Source organism: Chroicocephalus ridibundus, chromosome 6 (genome assembly GCF_963924245.1).
Source record: "Chroicocephalus ridibundus chromosome 6, bChrRid1.1, whole genome shotgun sequence".
In the NCBI taxonomy this organism is placed as follows: domain Eukaryota; kingdom Metazoa; phylum Chordata; class Aves; order Charadriiformes; family Laridae; genus Chroicocephalus; species Chroicocephalus ridibundus.
Window position 1 is genome coordinate 7,989,180 of NC_086289.1, and position 23,715 is coordinate 8,012,894.

The 23,715-nt window shown below is 44.4% G+C and overlaps 1 protein-coding gene across 1 annotated transcript in view; it reads right to left on the bottom strand.

The window, feature by feature from the left end:
• The window catches only part of SLC18A2 (solute carrier family 18 member A2), a 32,700-nt gene that overhangs the window by 4,574 nt on the left and 4,411 nt on the right, over window positions 1-23,715 (bottom strand). The window contains exons 4-14 of the mRNA XM_063338364.1: window positions 17,348-17,406; window positions 15,382-15,465; window positions 12,063-12,155; window positions 11,382-11,471; window positions 11,230-11,273; window positions 11,094-11,154; window positions 5,753-5,848; window positions 2,283-2,361; window positions 1,982-2,033; window positions 1,459-1,522; window positions 277-396 (exon numbers count right to left, since the gene is read on the bottom strand). Coding sequence (XP_063194434.1) covers window positions 277-396; window positions 1,459-1,522; window positions 1,982-2,033; window positions 2,283-2,361; window positions 5,753-5,848; window positions 11,094-11,154; window positions 11,230-11,273; window positions 11,382-11,471; window positions 12,063-12,155; window positions 15,382-15,465; window positions 17,348-17,406 — 842 coding nt within the window. The remainder of the gene's footprint in view (window positions 1-276; window positions 397-1,458; window positions 1,523-1,981; window positions 2,034-2,282; window positions 2,362-5,752; window positions 5,849-11,093; window positions 11,155-11,229; window positions 11,274-11,381; window positions 11,472-12,062; window positions 12,156-15,381; window positions 15,466-17,347; window positions 17,407-23,715) is intronic.

Here is a 23,715-nt window from a genome sequence, read left to right on the forward strand (position 1 = left end):
TCAATTTAAAGTGTTCCAAGGCCTCTTTCCTGGGGATACCCTATTTGTGTTCAGTGCCTGACACTTTCAAGCCTCTTAGAGCTAACGAAGCTGAGCACGGCATCGCGGCAGAGGCAGGGAACAGATGCCAAACATAATTCCCTCTGCTTTGATTTCTTGTAGAAAATACCAACCCCTGTCATAAAGCCTGAAAATGCTCATGGGATTCACACCTACCACCGTAGCATATTCTCTTTTCTTAACTCGGCGTTACAGGCAGGAAAAGGCTGGACTTACCTATGGCGAAGCCCATGCAAAAGGCAACATCAGCTATTGCGTACACGCTGCCATAGACCGACACGTGACGCAGATCTACGAGGTAGCCCATAATTGGCATCATGGAGGAGTCCACCATTCCTGGTCAGGAGGGAGGAAAACATATTTCAGGAAGATGCTACTGACTTGGGTGTTGGTTTTTTTTTTGTTTTTGTTTTTTTTTTTTCTTTTAACGCCTTGGCCAACTACATGCTAAAACAGGATGCAAAACGGATGCAGCTAAAAGGATGCTTATTCTTAAATAAGTTTAAATTTTTCAAAATCCGCATTATCTTGTTCTTCAAGAACTGTTATCCATGTTTTTATGATCTTTACAGTGTCTGAGCTCAGGCATGGACATCCATGGATGTGTACACGTGACACTTGCCGGAGGGCAAGAGAGAAAGCACATCACAGAGCAGCTGTCTGTGCACAGGCTCGTACCTCACGTTACCAGCCAAGTACCTTTCATTGTGGGGAAAGTTATTTTGTACGAGCTTGCACTTACTGTAGACCTAAAAGACTGCATTAGCTTCCAGTCAATCAAAATTATTACAGTGGTTTTAACAAGCCTTTTGATCCCCACTTTCATCGCTAGCAAGATACGGCACAAGACAGCTGAAAAAAACCTGCTGAGATGCTGCGTATTTGGAGTCGTGCTGTAACTTTTTTCCCCCCCCAACTACACATCCCTCGTGCGTGAAGAAGCCCCAGAACATTTGCTGACCAGCCAAGTGCTAAAACCCAAGCCACGGCCACCACTCCGGCCTGACCGCGTGGCCCAGCACATGCAAAGTTCACACATACCACTGGTGCGGAAAAGAACTTAAATAGAAACTTTTGTAGGAAGTGGGTTTTGGGCAGCGCATCGCTTTATTTCTGAAAACAAGGTATAAATTCACGGACAGTTTGAAAGATTGACTTAGGTCGAATGAGCAATTCTGGGCGGTCTTCAGAATCCAGCTCATCTCACAGGAGCCCGGTTCAAACTGCCTTGAGCACCCTCCTTTAATCCTTCTTGCCTTACCTACCAGTTTGGGCCGCGGCTCAGGCCTCACTACTGTCAGGCCAGAATGGCAACAAAACTGATTTTCCACGTAACTTCATATAAAATCGTTTTTACATAACCAACAGACTGCAGGAAGTCATTGTAGTTTTTCTTACCAATGGCAAATCCAACTCCAAAGTTTGGTGCTATGAGCCCGTAAATGTTTTTAGCAAACGGTACCTATAAAGGAAATTTCAGGCAGTTCATTAAGTCACGTTGCACGTGCTAATGAGGTTCGTTTTCTATTTCTAAGATAAATTCTCAGAATAGTTACGGCACGCTTGGTACCGATGTGCAAGTTAGAATTTGATCCTTGTTCTGGGCTCCTGTTTCAGACAACTGTGCCTTTAAACCACTGGCATGCTTAATGTTATGAGCAAGAATAAACTTTTGAGTGACAGCTCAAAAAAAAAAAAAAAAATCATCCTCCTCCTCTCAGAGCCATTCTTCCTTAAAGTAATTGAAGCACTGCAATTTGAAAGCTCTCAAAACTCTGATCTGGAACCTATTAACTGCACATTGTTTAATAACGCATCATAAAGAGGAAACTTCAGCAAAATCTCATGGGGAAAGCACATATTTGAAGATGAACACGCGAACATTTAGACGGTTTGAAAGTTAACGTGATCTCCTACTTACGCACAAAATGCTTATTCCCACGATTAGCATCCCGAGTAAAGCACAAAGCCACCTACCAAAGAAGAAACATCCCTCAGAGATCGGCGATGCAGAGACTTTAGAGCTGATCTTGAACGTTTCAGAGTCACGCCTGAACCGCTGAGTTACACAATCAAAGCAGCAACACGCTCAAAAAAAAAGTGATTTTGCTACTATAGAACAAACTTTAATAATTTCCATCATCAATAAACCGCCCTGGGAAACACTGGAAACGGTACATGAACAGACTGGCAGATTATTAGTATTTTTAAATTAAGCGTACCTTCCCATTTTGTGCGCAAGTATTCCGAAAAGATTAGTCCCAATGAGATAAGAGATACTAGCTGGGAGAAACGCAACGCCTGAAAAATATGAATGAGATGTTTTATCAGCAATGATTTTACTGAAGTGCTAGAAGAAACTAATAAATTCCAGACACTGCAATTTTGGTTCGAACTGCATCTAACAGACTCTTTGTGCATAGCCTCCAAAAAAAAAAAAAAAAAAAAAAAAAAAATCAAATATCCGGTTTGTTGCAGCCTTTTCATGAAATCTAAGGACATCATCTATGAAATGCGGGAGCGATGTGATGTCTTTGAAAAGAGTTTTTTTTCAGCATCAGCTACAGGCAGCGGTATGGGAGAGGCAACAGAACAACAAAGAGCAAAAAGTTGATATCTAACTACAATAAGCTTTGGGATCGGTCAAGGAAAGCAAGTCTTTCTTGGTTGCATGGCTTACGGAGCATATGCTCAGCACATGCAGCAAGCCCAGAGCGGCCAGGGGTGGGCGAATCCCTCCCTGGAGGAGCGGCCAGCAGGGTTACTGCTGTGGCTTTGCAGGTCACGGTCCCCACCCCGGCTCTGAACGCCGGGAGCCCTCGCGTTAAGGCGAGTTTGTAATGCCATGATACACTCCTTGGTCAAGTGGCAACCAAAGCCAAGCCTTTATCAGTAACGTAAAGGTGAAAAAAACCTGAAAAATGTGGTTTTGAAATGACTTAGCCAATGTATTTACAGTAAAAGTTAATTTGAAAACAATCAGTTATTGGTATAAGTTTAAAAAAATAATTATCTGTAACAATTTGCAGATGAGGGCGCCCCTGTAAAGCCCTTCCAGCCCTGATGGGAGGGTGCCCGGATTCTCCCATCTCCCCCACATCCACTCGGAAAAACATACTGTTGGGACCAGCAATTTTTTTTTCTCATCCTGAGGTTTCCACAGCAGCGGCCGGATCTGGAGTAGATGCCGGCTGCGAGCAGCGGCCGGAATTATCTCTGGTCTAAAAGCCAATTACAGCCCGTACGTGAGGATTCATCCTCTCCCTGCAGGGAAGGCGCAGGGGCAGGACCCAGCCGGAGCGGGGGGGAAGTGTCAAAGGGAGAAACGCTGACGGAGAGCAGTGTGCCATTGCCTGCAGAGCACCAGGGAGGGTGCCGCGGGCGTGCGCGAGAGCAGGGGCTGCCCTCGAGGAGAAGAGCTTGTATGAAAAATATCTGAGAGGCAGAAGAAGGGGGCGGCCGTGCCCAATGCCGGACCCTCCTGCAACGGTGTTCAAGGGTTCGCGTGTCCTGGAAGAAATAACGCAGTATTCTTCTGTTGTTCCTGTTAAGTTTTACGGAAAATTTAAGGGAAATAAAAGTGGGAAACCTGACAAAACTGGGGAAGCTTGACAAATCAGCGCATGCCACGAGGAGCCTCCCATTTGGTCAGTGTTGAATCAGGTAATTCAGATTTAGACAGCAGCTGCGACATGACGGTACACGATCGAGCCATTTCCTTTCAGTGTATATGCTCCTCATCTTGCACCAAGACAACAGAGATTTTCTCATTTCCTGCCTATCCATCTTCCTTCCTATCTCTCTGATATTCATAAGAAAAATAAAGGAAAAAAAAAAAAAAAAAAAAAGGAGAGGTAATTTTCAGCACAGCAATATCCTGCGGTTAAAATCCTTGTGGGTTACAACAGTGATGCTGGGGAAATATTTTCACCTGTGTAACCGCAGCTACTTCAGTACTGCCTGGAGCTACCTGTTTATACCAAACGGTCACATACAGCAGACCTCGACAGCCGTAAAAAAAAAAAAAAAAAAAAAAAAAGAAATAATACTGCAAAGGTTTGTTAAATAAAACTTGCAGATTTGTGTGTAAGCTGTGGCATACTGAAGCAGAACCATAATTTTCTAAATAAGCTTTACACACAGTAACATTAATTGATCGAATCAAGGTTCTTTATACCTTCTTCAGATCGGGCTTCAAACAGCTGGATCTCCAAATTGCATAAGATAATAATTTGCTTAAAACCCTGCAGTTCCAGATATAATTTAAGAGGCTTAAAAACTTTAATTAATGTTGTCAAGCCAGACAAAGCGCAATGGAGTCAATTACTTATATCATTAAGGGGTAAAAATAGTCTTAATTTAAAATGGGTATTTTCCTTGTAGGAACCTCTATTCAACTAAGAGATTTATAAGTCTCATTTCCGACGCGCCAGTTACGTGGAACTCCAGTGAGGGAGGTAGATAAGCCATCTTTGGTTTTCTTCATGAGGTTTAAAACGCCTAGGTTTGCGCGTTAACTTTGCCGTACTCCAGGCTAGCAATCATGAGCACGTCTGACAGTACAGCAGCACGTGAAGGAGTGCTGCCACGGCCACCCTAGGTCTGAGTTTGCATTAATTAGAACTAAGGGTTGTGCTTTCGATGTGGCGTAGGGACACCTACGTTAAGATAGGGCAGGGATACTCATCGGACGCTAGCTGAACAGCATTTTCATGAAGGAGTTTTCCTTTGAATGCCATATATTAATACTAAAAAAATACCCTAAATGGCAAGTCACAGCACAGAACATTTGTTAACAAGATCAAATATGTGTTGTTTTTTTAATGGTAACTCCTTCCTACACCCAAGATGATTCACATGAGCCTCCTGCACGCAGTTTGGCGCTCACTGGAAGTTAGTCCCTTTTTCTTCCCCACCTCGTTCTCCTCAAAGAGAAAGTAACTGCCCCAGTTTTGCTCTCTAGCCTAACCTGACACATGGGACAAATCCCCAGTTTGCCTGTGGACACTGGTCTCCCGAGACTGTTGCAGGTCATAAGGTGGTCCAAGCTGGGGGTCTCCCATCGCTTCCTGTTGAATGGGATGATCAAGTAACCACCGGAAGGGTGTCACATCTGTCAGATCCAAGGGAAAATGCTCCTCGTGTCCTTGGTGGCTACATTTTGAGTAAAGCCCATCCTTCTTCCACACCTGGCCAAGGAACAGCCCTGGAAGGACTATGTGTTGGCGTGGGCGTGCTCTGCACCAAAGATACCGCACCCGCTGGAGATTTCTGTGGCTGCCTGCTCCTGGCAATCCAAGCTAGAGCCGAGGAAGGATTCCCTCTGGGAAAAACCCCAAACAAATTGGCTCTGTGGCTCACGGGGCATCTCACAGCTGCCCAAGCCAACACTGGCTTCCAGAGGAGCTAGGACAAGCACCCTGCCCTGGCTGCCTCCATCTATTTCTCCTCGCAATGTGAGTGTTGCCCCTTACAGGAGCCTCTACTACAGTAACATCAACCCACTACCTATTTTTCCTACAAACCGATGTTTGCAATTGTGCAGGCACAACACTGACAATTTAAAGATAGTAAAAAAAAATACAAATAAATGACTACCCTGAAGTATATAAGGAGCCCATCATTAACAAGATCAGAAGTGAGACAATCATTAGACAAAATATAGCAATGTGAATAATATCCTGTACTTTACCAAGTTGCCACTTCTTTGAACACATGGTCTCCATCATCCAGATGGGTAACGCTGGCTCAAGCATGGCAATCGCCATGTTGGCAAAGCAGATTGATCCTTAGAGAAAGGAGGGGTGGGGGAAAAAGAAGTAGTAGTAATTATTTCTTTTGACTGTGAACAAAAAAACACGCAAAAAAATGGATGTTTTTACATAAAGCGTTGCACTTTTTACAGTCCTATTTGTCATGCATCAGATGTTGATTAATGTCAAATAGAACAGAATGTAAAATCGCTGAAGACAAACTTTCTATATCTTTCTATTCTCCTAGAAATTCTACAATAAAGGTTAAGCTATTTCATAACGTGAAAGTCTGCAGTGAGCTTGATGACATTTAGAAAGTTCATGAGGTCTGACTGTTGTACAAACGATTAGCTAAACCTACAATCTTCTGGTCTTTATCTAGTCTCCTGGGGCCAAACCGGAGCCCTGCTGTGTAAGAGCCACAGGTTCTGACCCTCTGCCTCCGTCACCTGAGAATGACTGTGATGAGATAATGGAGGTCTCGATCCTAAAAATACCAAGAGACAACCCCAGAGATGTCTGTCCCCTAGAAAAGGGAATTTTGTGTGGCGATCCTGTAGCTAGCAGCCAGTAAGTCCGTGCAGCAAAGCACGAGTCCGGCTGAGCTTGCCCAGCCTTATGAATTTCAAATGCTTCCAAATCTTTTTTGAGTTTCTGGCCCTTTAGTCACCCAGCTGCAAAGGATAACGGGATAACAGGCGGTGGAAGTGCTGATTCAGTCTCTCCCGCCGGCTCAGCTCTGCCCTCCGTCACCGCCTGCGGATCCGGATTCCAGAGGGTTTGTGTCAAGTTCTTCTGTCCTCAGTCGTGCACTTCGGCTTTAGTGCGGTGATTATTAAACCCCGTGGTATTTCTGTGGATTTGAGATGCCTTTCCCACTTACTCAGAAGACCCCGAGGCAGTCAAAGCCTAATGCGGGGCAACGGGACATGTCCCCTCTGCTACTCCCTTACAAAATGGCTTTCGAGGGAGCTTGGGAGTCACTGCTAGAAGCGACAACCTCAAACTTGTGTTACCACTTTTCTTCCTAATATTTATAATCTCTAAAATTTAATAAAATCTTCTAGACTCTTATAGTCATTTACCGTCCAAATTTTACATTTAAAAACAAACACACACACACACCTTAATTTGTCTGAGGTCAGAGAAACATTATTTCCACTGGAACAAGTTCCTCATCATGCAGTTGAAAACAAAATGAGCACTGATGCCATTCTTTGCTCAAACCAGTCAGAATATATTAGACTGCGTATCCATGATTCCCAAAATGACCTCACAGGCCAGCAGGCTCACTCCCTTCCCGGGGCAAGGAGCCACCGGTCAGCACTGCCTTACCCTACGGATGAAAGGTTCGATCCAAAGCCAACCTTTCCACTCCGGTGCAAGCTCCCGCTAACGCAGTATCTGTGAGGAGCCCCAGTGGAACACCTTGGGGCTTCCCTCTTCCGAGCCGAAAATCAGCCACACTCCAGCTGCTTCCTCGATGCTGGAAAAACAACTCAAGCCACACAAAGCGCAGCCAGAGGAAGCGGGGCCATTCTAACAGACAGGGCTTAAAGAGCAAAGGCCTTATTCTGCTCCTCACAAACTTCACAAAGAAATGAGAAACAGGCGTGCGTGCGTCTGTGGCGTCACTTCTCATTAGGTGAGGAAGCATCACCAGAGCTGACCAAAGTACATCGGTACATGGTGACAAAGGTACTTCAGATCTTGAAGATACACCCCAAAAGATAAGTGAGAGCCTGAGCCAGTACTCTGCAAACTCAGGGCAAAGCCCGATAGAGACCGTGCTACCTTAGCGAAGCTTCACCCAGAAAAAGATAAAATATTTTTTTTCCCCCCTCTGTCTTGCATGGAGCTGACCTCTCTTCAGAGGGCCAAGTCTCAAGGGCATAAATCCTACATTGTTTTTTTGTTTAAAAGTCCTGTGTTGGCCAGGAGGTGTGAAATTGCAACCTTCCAGCTGGATCCCATCTCCAGAGCCGAGAACCCACCCAGCTTTTGGCAGAGTGCCATAGACATCACTAGTATTTTCCTGTGGAAAAGCAGGTACCCGGTGAAAAGTTGTCCCGCACCTTCAAGGACCCATGTGCTCATGATGATCTCTGTCTCAACTCCGGTTTTTGGATCTGGTAATTTAAACTAACTTGCCTGTCAATGCAGCTTTGACACTTGGTAGCACCTAAAGTTGCCATAATCCCTGTCAGTGAGGTCTGGCTGTGAGAATGACATCAACTTCATCCACTGAGCTCCTACTCGCAGTGACAAAGAGCGTCAATAATGTTTCTTTTCCCGGGGTCAGTGAGTACTGATGGCACTGACTTTGAAGCATCACCTCTGACATGATGCACAAAGCAGAGTCTGTATTTGCTCATATTTCTTTTCCCTGCAGAGGTTTTCATGGGAGCTTGCCGTATCATCTGGTCCTGTCCCTGATGCCCACATCTTTGTGACCTCCCCACCTGGACTGGCGAGTGCATGTTCAACAGGAATGGCCGCAGCGCATCCTACAGCAACTATTGCTGACACCAGAGGGGACCAGGAGGTAGGACTGGCCGTAGGGACTGCGACGCACAGCGAGGGAACGAGAGCACCGGCCTCCGATCTGCTCCGACAGTCACCACTATTAACTCACAGACAACATGGGTCATCAAGGGAAAACGTCACACTTTCAGAGAGAGAGGAACACCACGCTTGAGTTCAGGACGCCTTGTGTTAAAGGCTAATATCGTGCTATAGGTAAGCCAAATTGGTCAGAAAGTGCTCGTACTTTGAGAATACAAACAATTATGACTCAAGTGTATGACGCACACTCAGGAGATTGAATCTGAATTTGTACCATAAAATTAGTGTACCTAAATTGAGAGTGCAAGAAATACTTAAACTGTTGGTCCATTTGCAGTGTGCCTACAATGGCCCTAGGTTTTACTTGTGGTTAACAAGTCAGCCCACTAGAGATGCAGTCAATTTTTTAATGAGGTCATTAACCGGCTTAAAAGCCATTCAAACCTCTAATCTCCCTGAGCACGCAAACCCAATGGGACTTTTAACCTTCTCCTCTCTAATCATCGTATCTGAATATCGTACACAGTGTGGGACACTGACATTCAGAGCATCCTTGTGAAGCAGAAGACGTAGTATCCTGGCTTAGATGTGGAGAAATGTGGCATGGTGCCTTGACTGATTGCCTCAAAGTGTCAGATCACAGACCTAACCCTACCGTCCCAACGAACCTCTCACCCACCCTTCCCCGTTAATATCAGGGGCAGAAGTTCCCGTCTTAGAAAACAGAGCAAGGAAACCACTAAACTCCTTCGGGCATGGGAGAGCAAATGAAACTTCCAGATCCTTTCCACTGTAAAAAGCGACAACTTCCCAACTGAAGCAACGAACATTTAAATAGTGTATTCCCGGTGCATCAAGAAATCTGCACTTGGACCAATGTGCACTGGTAGGCCAGACAAAAGGCTGGGTTTATAGTTAGTATTTGGCATTCAGCTCTGGAAAAAAAAATAAAAATTGGTCTGCAAGGGAAATAAAGCAGGGGGAGAAGAAGCTGAAAGTACAGAACATCAGTATCGTCTGTACTGTCAAAGCACTGGGCAGCCTCTGTCCTGGGAGGCAGAGACCCCAGTTGCTGTACCCAACCCCGCCGGTAGCCCACCACAGGGACATTCTCGGATCCAGGGCACTGATGCCTGGTGGGAGGGGGACAGGTCAGCCAGAGCAGTTGTCGAGAGCAGGAGGGATGGGAACAGAGAGGGTTTTTATATTTCTACCCCTCTGTACGTCCTTCCTTTCCCTTCCTCTGGCCATGCCCAGCCACTGCGGATGGAAGATGGGAAGGGGAAACAGGAGGCACTGGCAATGCCTGCAGGCACACGCAGGGAAGCAAGAGGCAAAAAGAGCCAGGGCAGCCAAGGTAAGGTCTCTGTGACACACGCTGTCTTGATTCCAAGCTACCCAGCCCTGAATCTTTTCACTATTTTGCTGCCCTGCGACTGTTTGTGCAGCCCTGCTTTACTCAGCCCCGAAACGTCAGCCGAAAAAGCTTCAGAGAAGAGAATAGCTGCAGAAATCGAATGCCATGCAAATGCATTAGAAAATGGGAACAAAGCCCACCCCTGCTCTTAGCAGACATGGGACATGGTCAAAACATTGGGATACACGGTCTTTGGGTACCTTTTCCTTAGCTAAGACTAGTTTGGCATGAGCCAAGGTTCATCCTTGAAATCAGTCCCCTGGTCATATTTTGTGGTTTAAACCAAGTTCTGGTCACAGATTAGACCTTGGCAGGGATTACATTATTCTCCAGAAATCTCCTTTATATGCTAGATGAACCTCACCCTTCGGCACCTGCTTTAAGCACAGCAAGAGACAAAGTACTGAATCAGTTGAATGATAGATCTGACCTCTTACGACAGCTACTGTGTTTGCTACTCTTTTCCCTCAAATACTTCTATTAAAAGGTCTTTTAATGCTCCAAGAATTTCTCAAGGAAAAGTGTTTCTATAACTTCAGTCACAGCACAACCAAGTGTCTAGTCAAGAGTTCGGGTAATGGTCATTCCCCAAGAACACCAAGAAACAGCGAACCCGAAAAAACGCCTGGAAGAATTGCTTTCTTGGACAAGGGGGTTAGGATTAAGGAATAAACCAGTAAAAATTACGATCTCTTTTCAGATATTTTATGAACATTAAAGAGGGCCAGCCTTAATTACAGACTTCAGAATAAACATTCAACAAAACACAATGCAAAAAGGCAAACTTCCCTTGAGACAGAAAGACTCAGTGGAGAAACGATGCATGTAATACCAAACGCCATTCACCATTCAACCCTGAAATATAATCCATGCTCTAGAGACCAAACTCACGCCCTCTTCAAATGGAAATGAAGTTCAGTGTTGTTCCCTACGCCTGCCACGTCCTGGTGATCCCTCCCTCTGAAAGCCTTGGCCCCATTCACTTGCCTGACAGAAAGTTTCATGGCCACATCTCATTGCCTTAGCAAGCATCCACAAGTCATTAGTGTCCTCTCAGCTGGAAAGACAGCTACATTTCAAACTTTCAGTCTGTTCCGTTTCTACTGGCATATTCATTCTGTATGACCAACAGATGATTTTATTTTTTTTTTTGAGTTTTATGTTAATGAAAACAGCAAATGACACTATTGTCAAACCAGCTCAGCCTGAGGCATTCCAGGATGCCAGGTATAACACCAGCAGACAGTTTAAATTAAAAAACAAACAAAACAAACAAACAAACAAAAAGGATCTGGTACCTGCTGCAATAATGATATACGGGTCCTTCAAAAGTGTCAGCAACGGTGTCCCCTTCTGACTCTATGAAACAAAAGCTTGGAATTAGGAAAGGCAAAGCATCACCCGTTGCCCAGAGTGTTTTACCTTAATACTTACTTCTGCTTGTGCTCTGGACGGCTGCAGAACAAATAATTGAACAGCTGTGAAAAGAAATCAATACTGTAACATTTCTTCAAGTAGGGGGTTAGATGGTAAGAATACGAAAGGGATGTGCTACACGGCAATATTGACTCTTCGGATTTACTGACCTCCATCTAACAGAGCTAGTGCTGCCAGCACCAGGAAAGGAGAACTCTTCCCCACAAACTCATACATGACGCTCCCAAAAGGTGGGCCCACTGCCAGGGAGAAAGAAAGGACACAGTTGTGAAGCCACATCTGTGAACAAGCACCCTCTGCAAGCCTTTGGGCATCCTGCTATTGGCACTCAGTGACCAAAATACTCAATTTAAAAAAAACAAACCAAAACTCAACACGAAGCTCACCAATGATGACAATAACCGTATTCGTCACTCCCCAAAATACTCTTATCATAGAATGTGTTGAGTTGGAAGGGACCTTTAAAGGTCGTCTAGTCCAACCCCCCTGCAGTAAGCAGGGACATCTTTAACTAGATCAGATTGCTCACAGCCTCATCAAGCCTGGCCTTGAACATCTCCAGGGATGGGGCTGTCACCACCTCTCTGGGCAACGGTCCATGTAAACAAACCCCAAACATCTCAGAGATTATTGCCTGCCATACGTATCTGCATGAGAGATGTGCTTCTGTGGGAAAAACCATTCTTAACATGCACCATGAATCTAATCTGGAGATGGAACAATAACATTGCACTCGAAATTCCTCTGCTGCTCTCACAGGGCACAAGCACATGCTTTGGGGATGGCTGAGGGGTGGTTTCTCTTGCCAGCGGAGTCTCCATCTCACTGACCTAATACTCCCATAGCGAGGCCTCCTAGTGCAATTCCCATTGCGTTGCCTCTCTCTTCATCATCTGTATATACACTGGCGAGCATACCCATCCCTAAAATAAATTAAAGAAGAAAAAGCACAACACAAAGTTAGGCAGCTGTGTACTGCAGCTTATGGTCATCATTTGCCAGCCCTACTAAACATTATACAGGCCTGACAGCTGGTATCTCTCTAGATATAAATACAAATATATACATATATATGTGTGTATATATATATCTCCCCCCCACATGGAATTCACCTTGAAGCAAAAAGGAGTTTTGGCAAATGTAAATGGTCTCTAAGACCATGTTCCATTATTCAGTATTACTCAGGTAATTTAATGATGCCCTCATTTGCTAGCTTCTTTGTCCCTGCCTTTTTCACAAGGCTTTTAGATGATGCTTTTCAACTAGGTGAAACAAAGCTTTTGACAAGTATTCACTATCGGTTATTTATACTCCGGGCACTTGACACGAAGGTCTGGTGGCCACTCCCAGCTGTAGCTGTGGTCAGTGCTGGCTCCTGCTGCAGGCATGAGATATTATGCTGAGCTGATTACTTTGAAAATGAGTATTTTGAGTTCAGCATCCCAAATTAAAGGATTCTTTCGACCTTGCTCTTCACATGCCTCACTTCTGCATTTGATGACGAGCCTTCATTTCACAAAAGGAAACATGAAGCCCAATCTACTTGTGTTTTCTGCGAAGCATTCAGGCACTAGAGGCAGAGGTAAATGCTGCAGAAGAGTCCTCATAGAAATTAATAATTCTGTTTTCAAATCAAGGTTTAAGTAGGACTCAGTAAATAGGGTCCACAGCTACACAATGAGCCAGAAAAAGAAAACAAAACATTGCATGATTGATGATTAAGTGAATACAATCCATCACGTGTCCCAAAAGTGCAGAGGTCCTCTGCAGATGAAGATGCTTAGAAAACCGAGGAGGACACCAAAGTGTCTGCGTGAGCAGTTGAAGATCAAGTCAGCAAACGATATCAGAATTCACAATGAGTTTGTGAGACTTGGAGAAATATTCAGGGGAAAAAACAGGAGGCAATACAAAGAAGATAACACAAAGTTTTACATGTAGACAGGAATGATTACATGCACAAACGCAGGGCGGGTAAAAGACTGACTGGCACCATACTACAGAAAACTTCCTCTGCCTGTGAGACACATGAACTAACTCTCACTGCTCCTGGCCCTTGTAAGGAGTCGGAGCTTCTTCTGAGTGCTGGGTCTGGTTCTGGTGCAGCACAAGAAGAAAGGTGGGGGTCACTGGAGACTGTCATACAGACTTATAAAAATATCTGTGAGGGGCAACTGCAGGACTTTTAATTTAAAACCAGAAAGGAGAAAACTAATGTGAGCTGGAGCACCTCTCCTGTGAGGACAGGCAGAGAGGGTTGGGGTTGTTCAGCCTGGGGAAGTGAAGGCTCCAGGGACACCTTATAGCCCCTTCCAGTACCTAAAGGGGCTACAGGAAAGATGGGAAGTGACTCTTTATGAGGGAGTGGAACCATAGGACAAGGGGGAACAGTTTTAAACTGAAAGAGAGGAGATTTAGATTAGATATCAGGAAGAAATACTTTACTGTGAGGGTGGTGAGACACCGGCCCAGGTTGCCCAGAGAAGCTGTGGCTGCCCCATCCCTGGAGACGTCCAAGGCCAGGCTGGACGGGGCTTTGGGCAACCTGGGCTGGTGGGAGGTGTCCCTGCCCAGGGCAGGGGGGTTGGAACTAGATGACCTTTAAGGTCCCTTCCAACCGAAATCATTCTATGATTCAATATGAATCAATGCAATATGAAAAAAAGCTACAAAGAGAAAAGAAACTGTTCTTCATGTTCTCTCAAGTATAGGAAGTAGAAATGGATTTACGTGACCATATGGAGGCTTTAGATGAGACATCAGAAAAATCTTCCTGACAGTAAAGGTATGTAAGCACAAAGCTAGATGCTGAGGGCGTTTCTGGAGGCTTCTGAAAACACGCCTATCAAGTATGCGTGAGGAATGATAGATACAACGCTGATCCTGCCTTCAGGAAAGGGGTGGACTAGATGGTCTCTTGGCCTTTTCTGCTGTATTTTCTAGGTTGTCTGTGAAGAAAGCCACATACTCGTCTAAAAGCTGTATCTCGAGGTGCACGTTTCCACAGGGACTGAGTTAAAGCTGAACAATGATTTTGATTCTGGCATGTCTTCCCTGTGGAAAGCTTGATTTGTAACCTTAACTGGTACTAGGAGGAGAGATGGATTTTCTTGTCTCCACCCCTCCTGCTTGTCTTTGCCTTCCCCATCCCTGGCTCCTCACCCCAGCCCCTGCCTGCTCCCTCAGCCACATCCCCACTCTTCCCACTGCTCACCCAGGCTTAAACCTCCCTGCTTCCCTGGTGCTGGTTGAGCAGCTTCCAAACCATCTTAAGCATAGGGAGCTTCTTGCTCCCAGTTTGAAATCTCAGTCTGGGGCTTTGCATCTCCTCATCTGCCCCAGGCAGCACTGCCCAGATGTGGGCTGCAGCACGATCCCTGCAAAAGGAACCTCAGAGGAATTCAGCTGCCAAATTCTTCTTAAGTTTCTACGGAGTGTGTGTGAACCCTGCTTATAGACCAGTCTAACTTGGAAGGGGGAACTTTCCCAAGGAAGCCAGAAGACACACTCTTTACAAATCACTGGTATTTATCTCCCTACCCAAGCCAAATTTATATTTCTGCTGCCGTCACAGGAAACTTTTCCAATAAAAGACTGCAAAATGTCCTAATATGAACAAAACATATTTCCCTGGTCTCAGTCATGGTTAAATAATTTGGGCTGAAAACCCATACTCCATTTCACCTACTCATTTAAAAATGATAACCTTGTATTGGAAATCTGGTACAGGTAAACTGAGTCCAAACTGGCAGATGACATGGTAAGTCCTTGAAAACAACATTTTGCAACATAAATTTCAGTAACAGACAGAGCTCCTATCCCTTCTACAATAAGTACCAACATAAGTTCCCGATGACCTTTAAAATGGCTAAAAACGAATTTAAAATGTTGAAGACGCAGATGCAGAAATCCCAGGGAGAGCGCAGTTCATTTAGTGCTCTACCTTCCTGCAACCCAAATATCAAGCAAGTCTGAAAAGACATTTGCTTTTGAGCTACTTCATATGAAAGGGACATAAAAAACATAAAATTGATTTAATTGAATATTTTTGTATTAATTATTGAAACTGCAGACAAAACACAACGCAGAAAATGACTAAAAATGACGGAATCGGTGATCTGTAATTTACTCTATCATCTCTTCTCTTACCTGCCACCGAAGAACAAGAGGAACCCACTCCTTGAAGGGACCTGGCAATAAACAGTAACGTGTAGCTTCCAGAGAAGGCAAACACTACAGAAAAAAAAAAAAAACAGAGGTAAATTTTTAAAATTAGATTAACTCTAACTAGATTAAAAAGTTAGAACTCTGGAAACTATCACAAAAACTTCATACAATTCAGTCAAGCGTTTACAGTGACTTGTGCCACTTTCAATGCTAACTGCATTATTTTCTCTTATTGCATTTAGATGTGTCAGTGTTGAATTGCTCTCAGGTGTCTAAGCCTCCCGGTAACACAGAATGCAAGCGCACAAGCAGTTTTAACTAATTACTTAGGATTTGATTACATCCTGCTCTGATTCAGCTGCACACAGAAGGAGTTAAAGACCTTTCTTCCCAGCCTTGCCTCCCCACACCGCTTCATTTAAGGCTGCCCAGTCTGAAGCTCCAGGCATTCAGGGAGAGCAGGATTTAACATGCACGCACCCGCATACATGTACTGATGTTTTCCCCAGTAAATAAAGGGGTGGAGAGAGGTTTTACCCTGGTGTCGCCAGCTCTGCAATGGCTGGAGGTGCAGAGAAGGCAGCTCCACCCATTCAAGGGCCGTAGCAAGCTCCTGATCCTCCCAAGAGCAGACCACCAGAGGTACCTCTCTGTCTCTCTCCTCATTTCACGCCTGGCAACACTCTGCCTTTTGGGAACAGAGCGCCTGGTTGCTGCACTCATCAGTCCAGCTAAATTCCCTATCCACAACGTCAGAAAGTAGGAGCATCCCAGAAACCCAAGCCCATCTCTGTTTGTAGAGCCTCTGTCATGGTCAGTACCATTAAATCTACAGTGAGTTTTTGAAAACTTTTTTAAAGCTCCTATCTGTTGCCCACCTGAGGAATTTTGCCAGGCAGCTTATAGCTGGGGGAAGCCGTCACGCACCAACTAAACCCAAGATCCACGTGCACTTCTCCCACCTGCCCTGCGGCATTGTGCCTCTCGGGCTTTTCACCAAGTCTTACAAAAATCCCTACGCATGCAGACAGAGAAAAATCGAGGAAGAAGTATGCCAGCAAATCAACAGTATACTCTCCTCTGCCATGAATTAGGCTTAGTATTATCTCCAACCGAACCAAAATTTGTCTAACAAGTTCCTAAAATGCAGTGACCCTAAGACCAGGTAATCTCCAGCACTTCAGTCCCCTGGATGATACAGTTTTAACCTCGTTATTCCTTCTCTTATGTACAGTGGACATGGAAAACTGTTCCCTTCCTTTTTGTCATAGACTCTGATATGCCTTACATCTGCCTTCTAAAGCAGACACGGTTCTTTCATCGTTCCTCACGGGCTTCTAATGATCCTTGATGTTCTCCTCTGTACTCTTTCCATCTGGGCCGCAGTTTTCAGTGCCATGCCAAAACTGAACATAAAACAGCAGCTGAAGCCTTATCAATGCCATTAGAGCGGACAAATTATCTCAGCTGACTTGCAGGCTATGCTCCTGTTTGCACATCCCACAGCGATGTTTAGCAGCGCTATGATACTGTTGACTCATATTCTACTCGTGAGCCCCTGAAGCCTCACGATCTTTCTGATAAGCCCCTACGACAGCTAGTTGTTAAGGACCCTGCAGAATAGCCCTCTCATGGTTGATAGCTCTCCCATGGCTATCAGTTTAAAACTGAGCACCACTTCGTATTACAAGAACCTGAGAGAAAGATTCAGCTAAGAAAGAGACCTGCCGAGATGGGATGGAAGGTGGTGAATTCCTTAGAGCATGTTCATAAGAACATACTTGTCAAATCCCATCAGCACCACCATCCTCATGGCACAGCCAGCCTTAAATTTTCCTTGGAAATCAGTCCCTCTACATCAACAAGAATAATTCCTCATGACAATTATTATAGGTCATTTATTTAAAAGTTGCATCTGGGCCAGACCAAATAAGATGTGGACACTTACTGATTGTTGACACAAACATGATGCAGAAGCCAGCGAACAGTGGGATCTGGTAGCCTATTCTGGAAAACAAAAGGAACATTGACATTTCTGGAATTGTCTCACTGACATTTTGAGTTAGACTTCCTCACACACCGCAAAAACCCAACCTGTAGTTCCTTGGTAGGCTTTGACTCACATAGTGTGGACCACATGATCAAACTTGTCCATGTTACAAATGCCTTTTCATCTGGCGCGGCAGACTTTGTATGTGAAATCCCTGGAAGAAATTCTTCCCTCATGAGAATCTGATTGCCCTGTTCTCATTCCATTGTAACTGTTCCCAATAAAGCCCCTCCGGGCCTCCATGGGGTTGCCAAGGATATGAGAAAGGAAGATTTGTCTGAGCATACTGAGCTTTGAAATACCCCAGTAGTGTTTCAGTGCTCATCTGTTTCCACCCTCATGAGACAATGACTATAACGAGACACGGTCAAACCAATGGCTTTTTTACTGGAAAAATTTGTCATCCGCTTTGTTGGGAGTTCTGCCTCAGCCAGGAAAACTGGAAGAGTCCCAAGGAGCCTGAGAATAATATTTTTGCTTTCTGTGGTTTTAGGAGTAAAAATGGAGCTGATCAAAGCTTTCTTCATCTGCCCGCTTCTTCATTATGACTCTAAACAGCCTGTAGAAATGCCTGGTTGCTATAAGTATTTTCAAGTTTCCAGGAAATAGAGAATTTTCTGTCTGGAAAGCAGATGCATTTTTTTTTTGAGCAGCTAAAATCATAATTTCAACAAAAAATTCACAATATACTATTTTTCACACCATTAAAATTCTACTGTAGAATCAAAAACATTACCCGGGTAGCCCTTAAGACAACCTGTATATTCTGTTCAGCACGCTTTATTCACGGCTTCTTTTTTCATAGGCTTGTGCATCTCAAATGTATTTGCAAAGACATTATTTAATGGCTAAATTCTCCAACGATGGACAATGCTTTTCAAAGGGGTACTGACTGACTTCCATTTCCAATGATTGGACCGTATTGGGCATTTATATTGGCAGCATTGGCTTAAGGAGGTCAAGCAAATAATGGAAGAGTCTATAATTCCTTTTTATTTTTAATAACAGCAGTCCCTGCACAGATAAACCAACCTAATTATTCTGAGCTTCGTTTTGTCATTAATATAATTTTTATACAAGTAAGGACCATGGGTAATGGAAAACTCTCTGAAGTGCAGGGCTTGATGTTTATTAAATGTCTCATTCTAACACTTGAGTTTTGTGAACGAAAGAAATCTAGCATGCACATTTCTACATGCCACAGAAATCTCTAATGAAGAACCATTTTGCCTTAAATGTTGTCGCTACATTAAAAGTATGACAAAAGGGTAGCGTGGATTCTTCTAGTTGAAACGTGTAAGTGGGTGTTACAAATATCCAGCAGAGACTAGTTACTCGTGTGGTACTTCACTGGACTGGTGTCTCCAAATTAAATCTCTAGCACTATCACCGACTTCCTCTGTGGTCTTACGATAATCATTTTAGTCTCTCAGCACCTTGATACATGACCTGTAAGAAAATAATACTACCTTTTTTTGGTCTGCTCTATTTAAAGTGGATGATTTTTCCAAGGCTGCCTCTTCTCTTACTGTATAATAGGTATTATACAAGAGGATGCTAATCTCCGCTGATGTTTCTATGTACATGAGGAAATAAAAACCGACCTGTTACCATCTTCAAGGGGGCACTTCCCAGGGAAGTGGGCTCGGGTGGAACAGGCCGCAGAGGGTTTGACCATAACTGCTTTGATTTTTGGATTTTTCAATTAAAAAAGGACCAATAGAAGTACAGATGAAAACAACTCTGCAACTCTACTGCCGTTGGTGAGCGATATCATCTTTCTCCGTGGTATGAAAGCAAAAGTTAAATGTCCTTATGCCTTATTCCATTGCAAAGTAAAGTAGGGTTGTGTCTATCAAGGCCATCCCAGAGGTATTTTAGGAGGGACAGTGTGGTGGAGAAGGCTGATTTCAGCACGGAAGTCAAGCAATTCTTAGACTTGACACAGGGACCATGAGACAGCAATTTGCTTCTGCTACAAGTACGCTGAGTTAAAATTCGGTTATTTTCATGAAGACCAGTGCCATCGAGATTGGCTCCCACATTCATGTTTCCATCATATGAGATGTGAAATCTTCCACAAACATTAATGAGATAAAAAGAGAAGGGCTATCATGCTAGTTCTAAATGATACTCTATCAAGCTAAAGCAGATTTAAATTTGTCCACTAGGCTTCCTACACTTGGACAGTTTCTGGTGGTTGAAAGCTGTAGGAAAACCAGTATTTTGGAAGTCACTTTCAGCGCTCAATGAAATAATGTCCTAGCATTGTCCTTAATTTTTGCAGCCGCAGGTATTATTCCTCCTTTATCTTGGACAAACAGGCTCACAGCAAGGTGTGAAGCGCTACGTAGCAGAGGGTGACGAGGGCAGAACTGGAGCAGAACTCAGTCTTACTCTCGCTACCCAGCAGACCATGATGCTTTATCACATATACCAAGGTCTAACACATAACTTTTCCTCCAGACAGAAATTAAGCATTTCAGAACCAGACCGTGTGTGGGCACAGCTAGTGCTGCGCGAAGTCTGCATTGCCAGTGATCCGTCATACAAGACGACGCAAAGGAACACGGGTCAGCACATGACATGCATCTGCGCAGAATTTAACAAGTCGTTATAATCCTCTGGAAAGCTAAAAATTGCCTGGAGCTTCACCCACAATTTGGGGATGCACGATTCTGGTGTGCTGCCCCTGCATGAGACCGCTGAACCTCTAGAAGTCGTGGTTGCTTTTGCTCAGGGGACAGTCTTACCCACATCCAGCTGGCATTTGGTTAGATATGCAGATTGCCTTTTCCTGCATAATCTTAGCAAACCCTGCCTCCTCCTGAAATAGCAGCACTAATTAGTTGGCAGTTGTGCCCCCACAAATGTCTAATCTGCAGCTGCATTCCCTGATGTGTCCAGCAGATATTAGAGAGCCCAGAGTGGGAGCTTTTGCTAAACAGTTACACTATATAACAAAAATAATCACAAAAAGGAGAGGCCCTACCTGTAACAGCCAACTATTCAGTGATTCAGTCCCTTGGTCCTGGGCCATTCATGTTCTGGACACGTGAAACCTGTGAATATGCAGTTTCTGCTTCTCGGCCATGACATGACATGCTCCATCACAGTTATCTCTACATTTTGTTCCTCTGCATGCGTGCAACACAAAAGAATATTATAGCCTGTCTTGTTTCTTCTTTTTTTCTCGTTACCATGCTCAAGCATGTCATGCCTCTGTACTCGGCACTGGTGAGGCCTCACCTCGAGTGCTGTGTTCAGTTCCGGGCCCCTCTGTACAAGAGGGACATTGAAGTGCTGGAGCGTGTCCAGAGGAGAGCTACCAGGCTGGTGAGGGGTCTGGAGACCAGGTCATATGAGGAGAGGCTGAGGGAGCTGGGCATGTTTAGCTTGGAGAAGAGGAGGCAGAGGGGAGACCTCATTGCCCTCTACAACTACCTGAAAGGAGGGTGTAGAGAGGTGGGTGTTGGCCTCTTCTCCCAGGTGAATAATGACAGGACCAGAGGAAATGGTCTGAAGTTGCGGCAGGGGAGGTTTAGATTAGATGTTAGGAAGAATGACCTTACTGAAAGAGTGGTCAGGCACTGGAACAGCCTGCCCAGGGAGGGGGTTGAGTCACCATCCCTAGAGGTGTTCAAGAAACGTCTAGATGTGGCACTTCAGGGCATGCTCTAGTGGCAGAGATTGTAGGTTGTTTGGTTGGACTCGATGATCTCAAAGGTCCTTCCCAACCATGAAGATTCTATGATTCTATGATTTTCTCAGGCATTCCTTTCAAAACTCTCCAAGAGAATCTGAAGCAGAGTCCAGCATGTTTCACTGAGGCTACCTGCAGCTAAAACTGCTTCCTACAAGTATTTATGACATCTGAAAAAGCCAGAGTCATTAGTTGAAGGAGGGAGAGGAAAAGCTGCCGCTGACAGAGAATGCCTAAATTACTCTGTTTCAGTGTCGTGTTGACCTCAGATTGCAGGACTGTTTGGAAGTGGATTATACCCATTAATAAGGTTACCCTACAATAAGACAACCATTTGATGGATCCTGTGCAGCAGTGAAACAAAGGTTACACTGACCAGGTTAGCAGCTGTGGATGATTAGAGCTTAATTATCCATTCATTACAGTGCTGCAAATCCACTGATTTCAACCCTGTTGCCATACAGCTACAGCCGTTCCACTGCGAGCACCCCTTGTTACGTCTGTCCTGGTGGGCAGTATGGCTGTCTTCTTCACTGCCAGTGAAGACTGAGGAGGATGTATGGCAAGAAGAGTATTTTCCTTGAGGTTATGAACTGCTGAATGTGTGTGAAGGTAAGGAAGAACGTGCAGGGTCAGCAGGGACAGGGAATGTCCATGGTCCATGCACTCTCCACCTCACCTCCATGCTCCACGCCCTAGCACAGGGTAGGCAGAGGGGCTTTGTCCCACCTGCAGAATTGGTCATTTCTGTCATCTGCCAAAACCTCAAAGGAAAGCTTACACAGGAACTGAAATAAGCAGTTACAAATGCTATTTATCTCTCTGCCTCCTTCTTTGTGTGTATCTTCGTCATGAACATATCACGGTCCTACACGCTCCCTCTTGCATGCAAAGACCTTCAAAGCTGTAGTCAGACTGGTGTAAAAATGATGATGAAAATACTTGTCCTTTTTTTAATGATTTTTGAGGCCAATATTGGATAAGCACAAAGTTAAACCCACATATTTTTTCAGACTGTTAAATAAAGGGAGGGAGGGACATGGCAGGGGAGACATTCATTGGCTCCAGTGGATTGTGGGGCCAGCACAGCTGGGCTCACAGCCTCATTCATAGAGCTCGGTGTGAATTAGAAAAAAATAATGGAGCAAATCGGTTAATTATAGAGGGCACAGCAGCCTTTTGCCCACTCTCCTCACTGGAAAGGATTAGGCAGAGCCTTCAAGTCTCCAGTGCATCCTCCTCACAAAGCGCCCTGTAGCAAGTGCTGTGACATTTGTGTAATTTCTTACCAATTTCACTACAAGTGAAAATAAAACGTGCGTCTGAGCCACAAAGATCTTGTCAGCCCTGCCCTGAAACCATCCCACGGTGGGAAGTGTGTGGTCACACCTTATGGCAAAGCCACCACCTGGCGTTTCCTTTGCCCGGACTTTTTTAGACCAAAGGTAAATTGTGTTGTTTCATGAATTGCCAACCAGTTCCCTAAGCCAGGTGTGTGTTTTGTCTGGTATTCCACAGAAAAAGCTGGGCTTTGCCTATGAAATATTTTTAGCAGAACTTCTTGAATGAAACCAATTTTGAAATTTATTTTAAAAAGCTACACCTCCAGTAGTCATAGGAAAAAAGGAAAAACTGCCTACAAAACTTCCAGAAAACCTAAAATAATGTAACAATTTTCACAGACCCATATGAATAGAACACCCTGTTGCATCCTGTGCAAACTCAAGCGCTCAAAGCCAGAGCCTCCTGAAAGCCAGGAGCTCCACACTTGATTAAAAATCTAAACCACTCCTGAACAACTGTATTTGATTGAGAAATAAAAACCACAAACACAGTGTGCTACCTATTTGAAAAAGAAACTTACTGAGCATCTTAACAAACTGTGCACGCTGATCTCGAGCTAAGCAACCAATCCTCCTTTAAGCTGTGATTTTTTGCTGAAATTTTGCAAAAGTAATAGCGGCAGTAACAATTATCACTAAACGGCTTATCAGCGGTACGAAAGAGTCTTTATAATGGGAACTCAGATATTTTCTGTTTCATTTGTAGTAATCACAATTTTCACACTGCTTTTTAACTGATCATACACACGTTGATATTAGGAAACGTCAGCTTTGGGTTTTTTTTTTTTTTCCGATGACTTCTACAGTTAATTGATAAATGTGTTAACTGATCCCACTAAGCATTTCTCAGAAGAAAGGCAGATCCTGGTACCAAGATACAAATAACGCATGAAGGAAAACCAGTAATCCTTAAATCTAATTTAGGGCCACTTTGTCACTAAGGCACTCATTTCAGCTGCATGAGAGAAGTCTCTGTCGCACAGGACGCTGGGGTGATGTGCTCCTTGCTTTTCCTTTTCCCACTTGGTGGGCATCCGAGCTCCCAAACCTGCCCCTGTGATTGCGGTGACACACTCAGCCCCCTGCAAAAAACCCCCTGGGCTGTTTCCAGGAGGAAATCTCAGCTCACAGCACTGATGTTCACACTGGTGTGTTGCCAACCCTGCTCCCAATAGCGAAGGGAGATGCTACAAGAACATCTCCAGCCCCATCCCTAAACC